The sequence below is a fragment of the Gopherus flavomarginatus genome, chromosome 2, assembly GCF_025201925.1.
Source record: "Gopherus flavomarginatus isolate rGopFla2 chromosome 2, rGopFla2.mat.asm, whole genome shotgun sequence".
NCBI classification, from domain to species: domain Eukaryota; kingdom Metazoa; phylum Chordata; order Testudines; family Testudinidae; genus Gopherus; species Gopherus flavomarginatus.
In genome coordinates this window covers 275,068,283-275,084,014 of record NC_066618.1, presented here as the reverse complement: position 1 = coordinate 275,084,014, position 15,732 = coordinate 275,068,283, and the positions used below count along the sequence as shown (strand labels likewise).

At 37.2% G+C, this 15,732-nt stretch overlaps 1 protein-coding gene across 3 annotated transcripts in view; it reads left to right on the top strand.

Annotated features, from left to right (window-relative positions):
• Window positions 1–13,160, top strand: part of RAD21 (RAD21 cohesin complex component) — a 32,830-nt gene extending 19,670 nt beyond the window's left edge. For all 3 annotated transcript variants that reach the window (XM_050940933.1, XM_050940934.1, XM_050940935.1), the window contains 11 exons: window positions 124–223; window positions 927–1,033; window positions 1,473–1,676; window positions 2,364–2,489; window positions 2,675–2,797; window positions 3,498–3,721; window positions 4,482–4,644; window positions 5,120–5,271; window positions 6,466–6,615; window positions 8,583–8,666; window positions 11,329–13,160. In XM_050940933.1, coding sequence (XP_050796890.1) covers window positions 124–223; window positions 927–1,033; window positions 1,473–1,676; window positions 2,364–2,489; window positions 2,675–2,797; window positions 3,498–3,721; window positions 4,482–4,644; window positions 5,120–5,271; window positions 6,466–6,615; window positions 8,583–8,666; window positions 11,329–11,520 — 1,625 coding nt within the window. In that variant the 3' untranslated portion in view covers window positions 11,521–13,160. The remainder of the gene's footprint in view (window positions 1–123; window positions 224–926; window positions 1,034–1,472; window positions 1,677–2,363; window positions 2,490–2,674; window positions 2,798–3,497; window positions 3,722–4,481; window positions 4,645–5,119; window positions 5,272–6,465; window positions 6,616–8,582; window positions 8,667–11,328) is intronic.
• The last annotated feature ends 2,572 nt before the right edge of the window (window positions 13,161–15,732 follow it).

The following is a 15,732-nucleotide window of genomic DNA, read 5'->3' as shown; positions in this document are numbered from 1 at the left end:
AAGACAATGGGAGTCTTGCCTAAGGGAGCAGAGAGGCCAACACCAAGCTTGTTGGAAAGAAAAAAGAAAATCCTATCTTTTCTGTAGATATAGAAACTTATGTCTGAGTGGTCTCCTTTTCAGGTGTTGTTGATTTGCCTGAGGAAAATCGAGAAGCTGCCTACAATGCTATCACTTTACCTGAGGAATTTCATGATTTTGACCAGCCATTGCCTGATCTAGAGTAAGCTTACTTTCTCTTACTAAAGTAGGCTTGCTTTTCTGGAGTAGCAATTTCAAATCTAAATTTATTAGTTAACACGAACAATAGCAGATAAGTACCATTTCAAATTGGATACTTAACCTTTTTAAAAAAATTAATTACTTTTTTTGCCTGGATTGTTTTGCCTATGGAACTCCTGGAATGCAAATTGTTATGCCAATATTTATTTGGTTTTCAGTTAAATTTAAAATACATTGTGTAAATTGAGAAATAAATCACAATATGTTCCAAGTTATTTACGCTTTCCTAACCATTTAGCTTAATGCTCTTTGCTGTGCATTGTATAAATTTAAACTTTTGCTGAATATAGATAATGTAACCGCTGAATTTCATAAATACTTTTGGGAGCTTATGTTATTCCAAAATTAACCTTAGTGCCACAAGAGAGACAGTATGTCTATAGCTTTTCTTTATTCCTAGCTTTCTAGAAGCTGATCTCAATTTTTTCTATTGCCTCACTCTTAGTATATCCTAAAGTCATATTTGTTGTTTGTTACATTTTTAGGGTTGTCTTCATGACTGTATTTATACAAGTGCACAATATATTTCTGTGGACAGGCTTCATAATAAAACAATAGTCTGTTAAGTAACCTGTAAACTGTTTTAAATTGATCAAATATAATCAAGGAAAGTCTTTTAAAACTGTATGTTCTTTTTATTTAAGCGATATTGATGTGGCTCAACAATTCAGTTTGAACCAGAGTAGAGTGGAAGAAATTACAATGAGAGAAGAAGTGGGCAACATCAGTATTCTTCAGGATAATGACTTTGGTAAAATGCTTTAATATTTTTAATATATGTACTAAGTTAGGTTTTGCTGGCTCTTGAGTATTTTAAATGTTTTGGTGCAGTACTGAAGCCATTCTCAATAGGTAACTTCAGGAGGAGGACAAGAGAGGAATTTGTTTTGAACGAACCCATGAAATTAAAACAGCACTGAAGAAAGTGTCTTCAGTGCGTCCGCCATTAACTCTATATTGAAGAAAGTAATTAATAGATAAGTTGTAAAAGAGTTGAAAACTATAGAAATATAACTGCATTTTGGTGAACAGAAATAGTTCTAAAATTTACTGAGAAATTACAATTATAGAACAAAATTATCTAGTGGGTCATTTTTTTCATAGATTAAGTGAAGTGATTAATGATCTGCTTGTTGGTTTGCTTAAACCTAAATTGTTTATCTGTTTTGGCTAAAATTATATTCTTGCAGGTGATTTTGGAATGGATGATCGTGAGATGATGAGAGAAGGTAGTGCATTTGAGGATGACATGTTAGTGAGTACCAGTGCATCCAATCTTTTACTGGAGCCTGAACAGAGCACCAGTCATCTTAATGAGAAAGCTAACCACCTGGAATATGAAGACCAATACAAGGATGACAATTTTGGAGAAGGAAATGATGGAGGAATATTGGGTATGTTTGAGAAATTTAGTGTAGCAGCTGGGTTTTGTTAACTGTCCCTTGTCTTCTGTCTAAATTGTAAGCTCTCTGGGGCAAGGGCCATGTTTTTTTGTTGTTTGTACAGTGTCTAATTATTGTCCCAGTAAACCATTTTATTTTAAAATACGCAGTTTGAATTAAATCACTTCCCAAATTCAAGGCACTCCACTGTACGTGTGAGGCTTGGAAGAGAAACTAGTATGTGAATCTTCTGCCTCATTTAAACCCCTCTGACTTCCTTGGAAAGGATTAAAATTATACAGTGAGACTGTTAAGTGTTCGATCCTTTTTAATATGATCCCTGAACTTTAAAAAAAAAAATCCTGTGGAATTCTTGCATGACAGACTTAAGCTTTGCATGCAACATGCAAACATTAAGTATAAATGGGTAGTCAGAACATAACAGCATACTAATAAAACAGACACAAGTGTGATAACTAACTTGACTTAATATTGTATGTTTGTTTGTATTTCACTTTAAAAAAACACATTTTTTTCCTTTGACAGAGCATGACTGCTACAAAAAAATTCAAATAGTTTGTATATCTTTAGTACTTTAGTTTCCTGTGCTGTTATAAGTGTACAACATTTTGATTACTTGGGGGTTTTTTGGTTTGTTTATGCACACTACCACAATTGATTCTTCTGTTGCTATTTCAGATGACAAACTTCTTAGTAATAATGATGGAGGCATCTTTGATGACCCACCTGCTCTCTCAGAAGGTGGGGTAATGATGCCAGAACAGCCTCCCCATGATGATCTGGATGATGATGATAACGTATCCAGTGAGTATTTAATCTAGGACTAAGTTTCATTTTTAAAACTACCACTAGGAATTGTTTAGTTTCATAATAAAACACGTTGTCGACTGAAGTTTATAAAAGCTTGTGTTGAACCTGTTGATATATTGTGGTGTTTTCTTTGTGTTCCAACTTAGTCCAAGATGTTTAACTTTTGTTTTGTTTGGTAGTGGGTGGACCAGACAGCCCAGACTCAGTAGATCCAGTTGAACCATTACCAACTATGACTGATCAAACAACACTGGTTCCAAATGAAGAAGAAGCTTTTGCTTTGGAGCCTATTGACATCACTGGTAAGTGAGCCATTTGAGAACACTTTAATTGAAATATTTGAGACCTTTTTGATCTAGGAAAACCTTGAGTTAGTGGAACAGAAATGAATCTCTTGGTATTATTGCTAACTCAGTTTAGTGGGGTGTGTGTGTGTCATTTTCTTTTCAGAACATGGAATTTTGTCTTACTTTCCCAAGAAATTCACTATCAGCCGTCTTGCTTGGAGCATATACAGTGCAGTCGAACATATTGGAATATCAACCTTGCTAAGGCAGAATCTGAAGTTTTTTTTGTCTAGTTATCTAACAACTGTTGTATGTTAAATCAGGCATGTTCTTACTGAAACAAATTAAAATCTGCATACTAATTATATTTAGGACATAGCTGTCTGGCGTGTATAAGAAGCAACTCATGCTGACGTGAAGGAAAAAAGTTTAGTTCAGTTATTACTAAAATACTTCCTTGTTTCTCTGGTCAAAATGGATAGTAGCATAGTTAAGTTGCTAGCAAAATGACTGGTATTTACTTGTTTACAGTATGGGTAACATTAAAAGCTAATATCAGTTCACATCTTATAAGCACTGTACAAATATTTAGTGCTGCCACCAAATAAGTTAAGAAATTTTACTGTCTTAAATTTAAGGAATTCTTAGGAGCCTGTAGGATTTTTACTGTAACATAGTATCAAGTCTCTCTTTTCCTCTCTCTTGTCTTCAACAGTCAAGGAAACCAAAGCAAAGAGGAAGAGAAAACTGATTGTAGACAGCGTGAAAGAGCTGGATAGCAAGACTATTAGAGCCCAATTAAGTGACTACTCTGATATTGTCACTACTTTGGACTTAGCACCTCCCACTAAGAAATTGATGATGTGGAAAGAGACGGGAGGAGTTGAAAAACTTTTCTCTCTGCCTGCTCAGCCTTTGTGGAACAACAGGCTATTGAAGGTAATACAGATTTCTGAAGGTTTATTTTTAAATGAATTACATTAAGAACTGATCATGTGGGTGAGGCTGAAAGCTTATATAGCAAGCAAAAATGTGCATTAGCAGCGTCTGGTAAATAGTACATTTTTGAAAATTTGCTTCAACTGAAAACAAACTTCTGGAGTCTGCATATAGTTCAGTCACTGATATGTAGGCTGGAAAGGATTAGATTTTTAACAGTAAATGTCAATCAGTAGTGTTTTTCGCCACCCACACAAGCCAAGAAAAAAGTATTTTCATCTGACTGAAATTTGCAGATAGTGAAAGTAAGAAAAGTGTTGTGTGACCACTTAGTTTGATTTAAGGCTATTTACTTTGTTTCGATATATGCTGACAATTTGATTAGACTATTATTAATCTTTACCTTTTTGACTCTTAACATCTACTTTCATTAAATAGGTATAGTCTGGCCACTATGATTTTGCATAACTATGAAAAATTTAAATCGATTTTTAAATTTTAAATTAAAATTTTAAATTAAAAATTTTAAAAATGCTTAAAAAGGAACATCTGTATTAGTCGAAGCTATAAAAAAAAAAATTGGATTCGGCCAAGCCTGCTGATATGTAATAATTTCTTAACATTCAGGGAAAGAAGCTTTTTAGAACAAGGGCACATAATGAGAAGTCCATCTCTGCAACAAATATAATGTGAAAAATTGTGTGTTTAACTACAGATCAGAGAACTATTAGTCTACAGGAGTGATTGTTTTTTCTTACAGCTTTTTACTCGCTGTCTTACACCTCTTGTACCAGAAGACCTCAGAAAGAGGAGGAAAGGTGGAGAAGCTGATAACTTGGATGAGTTCCTTAAAGACTTTGAAAACCCAGAAGTGCCCAGAGAGGAACCGCAACAGCAGCAGCAGCAACAACGAGATGTTATTGGTTTGTAACTCATTAAACAACATGCTCTACTTCCTTTCAAAGCTTAATTTTCATTTGGATTTGTCCTTTATATTAAATTACTAGAGGGGAAACATTTACCTAGGTTATATAGCTCAGGGCTTTGTAGTTACTCATTGTATAGCTTGCTACGGTCAGTAACTCCTTTGTTGGTAGATCTTTTCTAAGTATAGCAGACTTACATGAGACGGTTATGTCCAGTGGATTAAATGGGCACTAAGGGCTGGTCTGTACATAAATTAGCACTGATTTAACTGAATTGACTTTTGCGTCAATTTTAATTAAATCAGTACAAAAACTGTGTGAGTATGAAAATATGGACCTAATTATTGTAAATTCTGGAGGTGCTGTGAGTTGATTGGTGTGAGTTTAAGAAGTGACATGATTATTTATAAACTATATATACAATGGAATCAAAAATCTATTTATAAAATATATTGAATATCACAAAATATAGATGAACCTATCTTGGAAGAGCCAAGCCGCCTACAGGAATCAATGATGGAAGGCAGCAGAACCAACTTGGATGAATCTGTCATGCCACCCCCACCACCTCAAACAGGCGTGAAGCGCAAGGCTCAGCAAGTGGAACCAGAGCCTGTATTACCTGTGAGTAAGATTATAGTGAAGATGTGAGTTACACAGGAGTGGTGACTATATGCTCTGTAAAGAGAGCCTGTAGCATCCCTTTATCCAGAAACAGATAACGTTCTCTGGTGGGAAGGAAATGGTATTAGTCTCTGCTACAAATCCTCAAAGCAATTCTCCCAACTCCCACCCCACAGAAACATATCAAGGTGGTTCTGGGACCATGTCCTACAGAATTTGAGTAAAAATAAAACCAGCCCCAAAACAGTAAGGTCATGGTAAAAAGGTCTATATGGGAAAAGCTGGTGCTATGCTAAGCTCTTACATTTAAAGGAAAGAGAATGTCCCAATGCATTTGTTAACATGTTTGGAATACTTCTTACAATGAGAGTTGCTTCTATAACCACTCAATAGATGATGTAATTTAATGCAGGTTTCATCATGATATAATTCAATGCAACACACAGTTATAGTATTGCTTGTGCTGCTGTCTATCTTGGTGTAAAGAATTGCTTGTTGGCAGACTATTTTGGCAAGAAAAACCTCAATTGTCTGTCTTCACCCTTCATTTATAAGGATGGGGAGCACTTAACAACTTGGATACCTCTGTTTCAGTGTTTAGCAAGCGGTGTGTTTCAGTTCTCCACGATCTGTGGGGAATGGGGTCTTCAGTACCGTATTTGTAAGTCACTTCTGAAAATATTAGTTAGTGCCTTCATACCAGTGTCCTCACTCTTATCCCACAGAGGATGCCACCGTAGGTTTTAATGCATTGAAGAGGCATTTCCCCAATCAGTTGACAATGGGGTTTATACAACAATGCATCTGGCTAACTGGGCGATCTTAAAACTATATCTAATCCAAAGTACACCATATTTCTCTGTAGTAAGATCAGTTCCCAGGATGTTGTACTAAACCAACTTCTTGGGAAACAGACTTGTTACTAATATTTTATTAGAATTTCTAGGTTTAATGGAATCTAAATTAGAGGTATTTATGGGGAGCTAAGGAAAATAAATGTGGTATTTCTTTGCAAAGAACACTTGGATTATTTGTAGCAAGTGTCTGAAAAGTAGAAACTTGGATTAAGTTTAATTTTGTGGGATTATAAAGATGCCAAATCGTATATTTAAGATTTTCAGTCCTAGAAGTTGCAGTAGCTGAAATCTTCATGATAATTCCCATTTAACTTTAATATCTTGTGTGTTCTCAAAGCCTCAGCCATTACAACAGTTGGAAATGCCACCTGTAGAAATGCCACCAGAAGAGCCTCAAAATATCTGCCAACTAATACCAGAGCTGGAACTTCTGCCAGAAAAAGAGAAGGAGAAGGAAAAAGAGAAGGAAGAGGAAGAAGAGGAGGAGGTAGGCATGAGCTCTTGAGGATCAGTCTATAGATTTTACATAGGAAATAGTCAATGGAGTTCCTGAAGATATTTTTACTGCCATCACTTTACTTGTGACATCCCTTAAACTGTTTCAGCTAAGGAAGCATTTTCTGGTTACTTGGGGAGTGAGACAAAGGGTAGAACTTTGAGAGATGGAGAACACTCCTGATTGCATGCTTGACTTGATGAGCTGCTCAACTGATTGGAGAGGTATTCGCTGTACTTAACATACAGTTAACAGCTATACGTGTTATGTTTTGAACTTCAGGAGGTGTTATCAGATTTTAAATGTTGATCAATTTTGTAAAAACAAGTTTTACAAAAAAAAAGTTTAAGATCCAGTTAAACATTTTCACAAATCTAAAATTCTTTTGTAGAATTTTAAGCACTCTGTTGTGGCGTTTGAAACACAAATATTACATAATAATGGTCCTGAAACTGACTTAAATGATTTCCATTGCACAAGCTGAGAGAAAATTTAAAAGTAAACAGAGTATACGTGACTAATTAAATTCATTCTTAGACTGTAAATTCTTTGGAACAAAGATTGTAACTTGTGTTTGAAAAGGATCCCTGATCTTGATGTGGCCTCTTGAGTGTTAATGTAATAGGAATTTTAAAAAATAAGGCATGAATGGCCTAGGTGAAGATACTTCTTTGCAGTGTAGGTTTTAAACTGACAATGTTGTCTACATAGCACTGTGGTCATGTAAAAAAGCCATGTGCATGCACTGAGGAATAATGTACATATAACTAGTGTGGTACAATGAAAAGGATCAGACAGGCACCAAAATGTAGTTTTGAAAACCCATAACTGTCACATTAGAGTTCTGGAAATAAGGACATCTCCTTAAGCTTGCAATTCCTGGGTTTGCCAATTGGCAGTGGCTTTTTTTTGCTTAAACACAGTGATGGTGGGACAGTAGGAAAGCCACAAATCAGCCTGTAAATTAGTTTTCATCCTGCTTTGAACAGTGTTAATTGAAGCAAAAGGAAATTAAATATTTGAAGATTACTAAAGCAGATGGGATTTGGCTTGCAATCTTACCTAGCATTTTCAGTGTTTCAGAAAGTGCTTCTTTTTAGAATGTATAACATTTCCTTTAAAAGTTGAGCTTACTCTCCATAAGGAGAGGTACGATGCTGTTGAAGTGCAGGAATGGGCACTGAGAGAGAGAGAAGTTCTAGTCTCAATGGTGCCATAGATTTCCTCTGTAGCTTTGAGCAAATCACTTTTCTATACCTGTTTCATGGGATTCCAAGAATCTGAATGTCTACATCAGAGTAGGCAACATATGGCACGCGTGCCGAATGCGGCACGCAAGCTGATTTTCAGTGGCACTCACACTGGCCGGGTCCTGGCCACCAGTCCGGGGGCCTCTGCATTTTAATTTAATTTTTAAGTGAAGCTTCTTAAATATTTTAAAAACCTTATTTACTTTATATAGAACAATAGTTTAATTATATACATTATAGACTTATAGAAAGAGACCTTCTAAAAATGTTAAAATGTATCACTGGCATGTGAAACCTTAAATTAGGGTGAATAAATGAAGACTCGGCACACCACTTCTGAAAGATTGCCGACCCCTGGTTTACATGACAATTCTGCAGCAAAAACCCACATCACTGGACATGGGTCAGCCTCAGGTGTTTAATTGCTGTGTAAACATATCTTTAACATACACTAAGGGCAGGCAAGCAGCCTTTTGTCAATTATTTTTAGTCCCACCGGGATATCCAGTTTCCTTGTATGTGTTGCCATTCTTCTTCATCCCTTGTAAGTCAAGCCATCGTGACCTTCCAGCAAATTCTTGATTGGCTTGAGGAGAGAAGTGCTTGAAAACAACTCTAGAAACATGGATTTCATTTCAAACTTTAAGTGTGTAAATATTAACCTAAGCCTACAAGTGTTTTTAAGTGTGAATTTTTTGTTGGCTACAGGAAGAAGATGGTACGGGGGGTGATCAAGATCAAGAAGAAAGAAGATGGAATAAGAGAACTCAGCAGATGCTTCATGGTCTTCAGGTACATATAGGACTTATCTTTAAAATTACTTCTTGAACCAGTTTAGCGTGTTTTGACCAATGAAGAGGTCAAGTAAAAGCTAGGCTGACAGTAGACCCCACATACCTGGTTGACAGTTTAAAGGTTGGATTTTGAAATGAGCATAGAAAAAGTGTAGGTTGTGATTAAGTAAATCATTGAAAGCACTCTCTAGAAGTAAACAATTCAATAGAGGGACAGTTGAGCCAGATACTTGTGGGACCTGTCTGTGTTCTACCTTTTGGGTCTGTACTTCAGCTTGCAGCAAAGGCAGGAACTCCAAAAACTCAAATTCCTAATTGTTTTCCGAGTAACGCATACCAGCTCCTGCAGTGGAACTTAGGCACCTCCAGTTCTTTCAGCTGCCTGCAGACCGCATTCGGAACTCCTAACCTTCATTAGCAAATATCTCAAGTTATGGAACTACTCTTGACCACTTCCACAAAGAGAAGCAGTACTCAGTGAAATTGGCCAAGAACCATATAAACACAGGTCAGCATTGAAAAGACCATTCACACCCAATCATATATACTAGAAACAGCTGTGCTTCCTACCATTCTCACATACTTCAGACACATACATGACTGAGATCCTGACCTTCAGTCTGCTGCTTGAGCAACTGTCTGAGGGAACCTTTCGAAGAACTTGCATCCCTGAAGTTGGTCTTAATTCAGAGAGTCAAGTCACTGTATTCTATATCAGTTTGCAGAAAAACAAAATCATTCCTGCTGTCTCAGGAAACCCTACAAATGTGGGATAAAGCCATGTCTCAAGATGTTGTTACACTTAACTGACAGTGAATTTGTATGAATTCTACCTGAATCTGGAGCACCTGGATCAGATTGATCTTGAGTAGGACATAACAGTTCTGTTCCTGTCTCTGAACAACAAAATACTGGTTCCACACAAAGCACCAGGAAAAAACTGCACTGGAGAGTCTCTTAAAAGCTATAGAAGAAATTCCATATGACTTTACTACTTTCTCATAGCAAAATCTCTCTGAGCAAGTTCATGAGAAGCACGCATTCTCAGTCCTCCTGGTTGAAATAAATATGATTCTCAACATTGTTGGGGAGGTCAGTAGGTAAGTTTGAACTGAACTCCCGGAATCAAATCACCTTGCTACATCTCAGTCTAGAAGTCATCCCTTTGTAGGCATAATTCTTGGGGAGAGGGGGTGGGTTTCTGATCAGTTGTCTGAACCCTAGCTGCTTGACATGAGTACTAGTTTGCATTTGGGCATAAGATTGCACAGATCTGAACAGAAAATCGTTGCGATATGATACAAAAAAGGCCCCCTATACTCATTACTTGATCTCCTTGACCTGTCAGTCTGGATTCCTTTTTCCCTCAATTCATTTGACAGCTCTTTAATTTCTACAGACACTGAAGATAACCCACTTTCTCAATATTTGTTTGAGGAAGGGGGGATTGGAGCATTTATAATACCCTATTTAAAAGACTGCCTGTCCTGTGCAGTATTAATGTGGCTTTAGTTGCTGATAAAAGCTCCTTTTGGTGTCGCATTGAACCTGTGAGCTCACTTCATACATGGAAGTTTTAGTTGATATCACTGATTTTCTCATTCTGAAAACTGAACGTCAGTGATCTGTCTTGACTAAATTCTTCACAGATGAAGCTGGTGTTCAGAAGCATCCTAACTTTCTTCTGAATACAATGCCAGAGTTCCACCTTAGGGCTTATCTGTTATAAGTTGAATCAGTTTAACTAAAGGAATAAAATTAATTTAGTTAAACTCATGCAAACCCCTTTGTGGATACTTCTGTTTTGGTTTGACTATCCGTGGATTTTTTTCCCATCCAATAGACTTTGTAAGGCAGACTGTTCTCTACATGTATATCTACTAACTGTAATTTATGTTCAGCAGAAGCTGTCACTTTGGTCTGTCATTACAAAAGTATTGTTCGCTAGGAGAATCTCAGTTCTCTTGAACCCTAGCAATTTTGAAAAAAAGGAGTGATTTGGGATGCTCTCACCGAAAAGGTGTCTGATTTTTTTTTTCAGAAGTACCCATTGTTGGAAAATCAAGCCCCCTTTAAAAAAAAAAAAAATAATAATCTCAAGTTGAGCATCCAAAAACACAGGCACCCAAAATCTCTAGTCATTTCTGAAAATCTTGTCCTTTACTTGATTACTGTAATATGCCTCTTCTCCCAAATACTTACTGAATCACAGGCAAGCATATGGCTTTAAGTGGCTTGGGATTCTACCAAAGGATTGAAGTTACTTGATCTCACATGTATTGTTATATCTCTCTAATTGTTCTTTCTGGCAGAACTAGTGGCACATCTATCACAGGTGTGCTCCCTGCTAAAGTGTGGATTACTTTGAGAGCCAGTGTATCCTGAGTTGGAGGAGAAGTAAAGTCTCCTGCCCCAGCAGCTGTGGATGACATTAAGTGGAACCTCAAATCCTGAATATAGCTGCCCCTCCCTGCTGATTAAAACATCCTGCACCCATTAGTGATGAGTGCCTTGACACCAAACCCACAACGCTCTGAGCTTTTGCAATATTTGACTTCTGTACTAATCAGTGTTGATCATAATTGGGTATGTAGAATTTTGCAGGGATTGTTTATGGTATCAACCAACTTTTGTGTGTTTCTTTCTTTTTTTTTTTCCAGAGGGCTCTTGCGAAGACTGGAGCAGAATCTATCAGTTTGCTTGAGCTGTGCAGAAATACAAACAGAAAACAAGCGGCAGCAAAATTCTACAGTTTCTTGGTACTCAAAAAGCAGCAAGCTATAGAGCTGACACAAGAAGAGCCATACAGTGACATCATTGCAACACCTGGTCCCAGATTCCATATTATTTGAATGGTTAGATACATCATAGCTAGTGTTAATTTCACTAGTGCATATGTATTGCCCCATGTGTAGGGCCCACAAGACCATTGGAGAAAATTTAGATTTTAATTGTCTGTACAAAGTCCTTGGTTTTCTTTTGGTTTTGGTTCTTGTATTTTAAATTTACCACTTTCATTTTTAGTGACACTGCTGGGGTGGATGGCTTGAGTTCCAACTGCAAAAACAAGACAAGCAATTCAAGGACCCAGATAAAGATTGTTTTATTCAGAGCAGATGTGTGCAATATTGGTGCATGTAATGTTGTGACAATGAAAATGTCTTACTATAATTTGACTAGCTTAATTGAGTAATGATATTTTTAACCTACACAAGTAAACCTGAAAGGCCAACCTATTGTCTGATTAAAAACTTTGCCAAACTTGTCTAATATGTTCTGTCTGCTTCTCATAGTAACGAAATTTTCCTTTCCTAGGTTTGTGTCTGTTTTCTTCCAGAGTACCATGGGTCTCTTGCAGCTGCCAGTGTGAATGGTAGTGCCTGGCATGTGAACTTTGCTTTGTCATTTTTGCAGTAGGATTTTGTAGCCCTTGATGCTAAAGGAAAACAGATGTCTATGGAAAGCACTTCCTATAACTGATCCTACTTCTGCAGAAGGACAAGAGTATGTGTAAAACATCTTAGACAAAACATTCCTTTTCATTTATCACCTCATTGCGGTCCACTACTGATAATGGCTAGCTACTGTTAATAGGCAGCAAATAATTCTAGTAATTTCATTTAAAACTTAAAATATCCATATGCTTTAGGTTTGATAGAGCTGTACATAAACCCCAAACTTTTTTAAAGAACAGACTTCTGGATTGTATATTTTCTGACATTGTGCAGGCCTATGGAGATGAGCATAGGAGAAGTTGAACAGATTGCATTTGTAAAATATTGAATTAAATCAAGACACAACCTGTACTGAAAGGACAGCAAACTGTATACATAGTAAGCAGACATAGTTACACTTAAAGCAAATGTTGCTGTGTAAAGTGTATTAATGGCTCTTCAGATATATTTATAGTTTTAGTAACAATTTTCCAATGATGCACACTCTTCTGTTCAGAACATTTTAACAGCTTTGCAAAATAAGTCCTATTGGGTTTTACTATAAAGAATAAAAGCTTTACTGTTAGGACCAGATAGTATCAGAAATTATGTGAATATGTTGATTATGGAAACACATCTTAACTTTTTTAGGGCAAAATTATTCACACTGAAAGTTCTGGTTTTAATGTTGGCACTTTTGTGAAATGATTCTCTTTTGGGACTCTGAAATTTCAGTGTATACTCAAGTGTAAAATTATGTGAATGTTTTAAAAATTTGAGACTACATAATGACCGTGTTTTAATAATTGTTGAAAAAGTTAATTGTATAAAATAGTTACTGCAGCTTTATTTTCAACATAATGTGCCTGTAAAACCATGATTTGCCCCTTTGTAAAAAGACATTGTAGATAACTTGAGTGTTTAATTATAGAAAGGTCATTAGTTTCTTGTTACACATTTTGTTAGTCTGTTTTTTGTTGCTTTTCAAGGTTGATATTCTTGAAAATAGGTGATGCTGTATGTATAACTTTTCTAATAAAAATTATTATAAGCTGTTATGTACTGGTGCTATATCCTGTTTGAGTACCTTTCAGTGACATGTTGCTTATTTTGGTATTAGGAGGAGAAGTTAGTTCTTTAAAAAGATTCTTAAAAACTCCCTCAAACGTGTAATTACTTTTTGCCATTAGGAAGGAACACTTTAAATCAGAGGTGGGCAAACTACAGGCCATGGGACTGTCTTGTCTGGCCCCAGAGCTCCTGGCCCAGAAGGCTAGCCCCCGGCCCCTCCCACCCCCGCAGCCGCAGCTCTCTGTGCCGCCATTGCAATGTTCTAGGCAGTGGGGCTGCAAGCTCCTGGGGCACAAGGGACAGTGTCCAGGAAGGGGAATGAGCAAATGCTGCTTGTCCCAAAGTTCTTCACTTTCACAGTCAGAGGATATATCATGCCTTTCTGCTCATTAATTACATGAGATCTGGGAGATGCAATGGGGTAGGCTAACACATGCCAGCATTAGTTTCACTTCTGATATAACCTATGCTATCCCCATTGCAAAGATGTTTCAGTGTAGTGCAATTGCCAAGCTCTGAATTCTTCCCTCCCTTCACCTCAGTGGCGTGTGAACTACTTGCCATGTGACAAATGATGTTGTAGAACGGAGTAGAACAAATATTTGCTATTAACCAGCCTAAGAAATGAGCTCTTTGGTGGAGTGCAGACTGACTAAAAATAAATACTGTATGTGTGTATTGGTTTTGTGTCCATCTCCTAGGTTGGGATCAGGGATTTGGAGAATTCCAAAGCAAAGAATGAATTAAACCAATTGAATGAAGGCCTTTATAAATCTAGTGATCTATTTCATTTATAACAGTAATTCTTTCATTACATCTTACATCTTTACACACATGAGGTCTCCTTTTGCTTTCACATTCCTCCTACCTGTCTGCTTCTGGTCAGGAGCAGGATTTTGTCTTGAAGTAGTTCTGCCGGTGTCCGTCAATGGCTGCCTTTAGGGCGTATTGCAATCCAGTCCATTGTATTTTGCTTATCCTTGATCATTTCAGGTCCATTGCCAATTGTTTGTGCCTTCTGTTCTGTCCCACTTAGTCTGTTTCTCAGTTGACAACTGCTTCTGAAGTCCGTGCTATTGACCATGTCAGATGTGCTCTTTGGAACATCCGCTAAGAAGTCAGTCATGAAGTAGTGGCTTCTAATGAAAATGAGTGGCATTGTCTGGGGCTGGATCCTATAGAATTAATACTACTGGCTTTTGACATTTGTTGTGGAAACTTTATTCTAGCACGGAAATATTTTATTTCCAAAGTCCTATGGTGGTAAGTGATAAGAGAGCTGATTATCATATACAGTTAGTGGTTAGATTCCCAAAACCAACTCTAAAATTAGCCTGCCTTATACCAATGCTTTTGCTTATTTCAAACTTAATCCTTCACTGTGGTAAGACAACTGTACAGCCATCTTGATATGTACATACTGCTCCCACTGACTTCAACTGGAGATGTATATGCATATCCAGAAGTCAAACTTGACCTTGGTATCAATATTTTGCTCCTGCAAAGAAAACGAGATCTCTTTGAAATGACTCTCTTATATAACAGATTAGATTATCTAGCCAACTTCTACAATAAATGCACACAATTCACTCAGTTACCCTGAATGAATAAATTGTATTTGACTAAAGCAGGAATTCTCAAACTTCATTGCACGGTGACTCCTGACATAAAAAATTACTATATGATCCCAAAATGGGTGTGGCGGGGTAGGGAGGAGGAATATAAGCCCTGAGCCCTGCTGTCCTGGGCAGGGGGGCACAGCTGAAGCCCAAAGGCTTCAGGCCCACTGCCCAGGGCTGAAGCCCTTGGATTTTGGCCTCAGCTGATTTGGGCTTTGGCTCCAAGCCTCAGCAAGTTAATACCAGCCCTGGCGACCCCATTAAAACAGGGTCATGACCCACTTTGGGGTCCCACCCCACAGTTTGAGAACCGCTGGACTAAAGCATTCTTCCAGAATATCATACATTCTTTATTTGAAGATAGCAAGAAATGGAGAATACACTTTGCTTGGAAACTTGTTCCAATGGTTAACCACTCACTGTTAGATTGTACCTTATTTTCTAGTTTGAATTTGTCTAGCTTCAGCTTCCAGTCACTGGTTCATTCTCAACTAAACTAAAAAGCCCTTTAATACCCTGTATTCGCTCTGTGAAGGTACTGATATACTGTAATCAAATCAGCCTACTTTTTGATAAATAAATTGAGCTCTTTCAGCTTCTCTAATCCTCAAATCATTTTTGTGGTTTTGTTTTCTGCACTCTCTTCTATTTCACTGCTAACCATTTTAGAAGGGTCCAGCCAATTTACTCCACAATCTCAAGCTTCTCAACTCTGTGCCTTCTAAGATTCTAATCTCCAAGACACAAGCGCATCTTGTGAAAGCATAACAGTCCAAAGAAAGATATGCAGAGAATGTCGGTTATGATAAATATGCAATGTTCAAGCGATCAAATGTATCAACACTTGCACATGGAATGCCATCATGGCTGGTTAACTGACTGAGCGTCACTCTGCAAATAAAAAATACAAGATTTTAAATTTTTTATAAGTGTCTTGAAA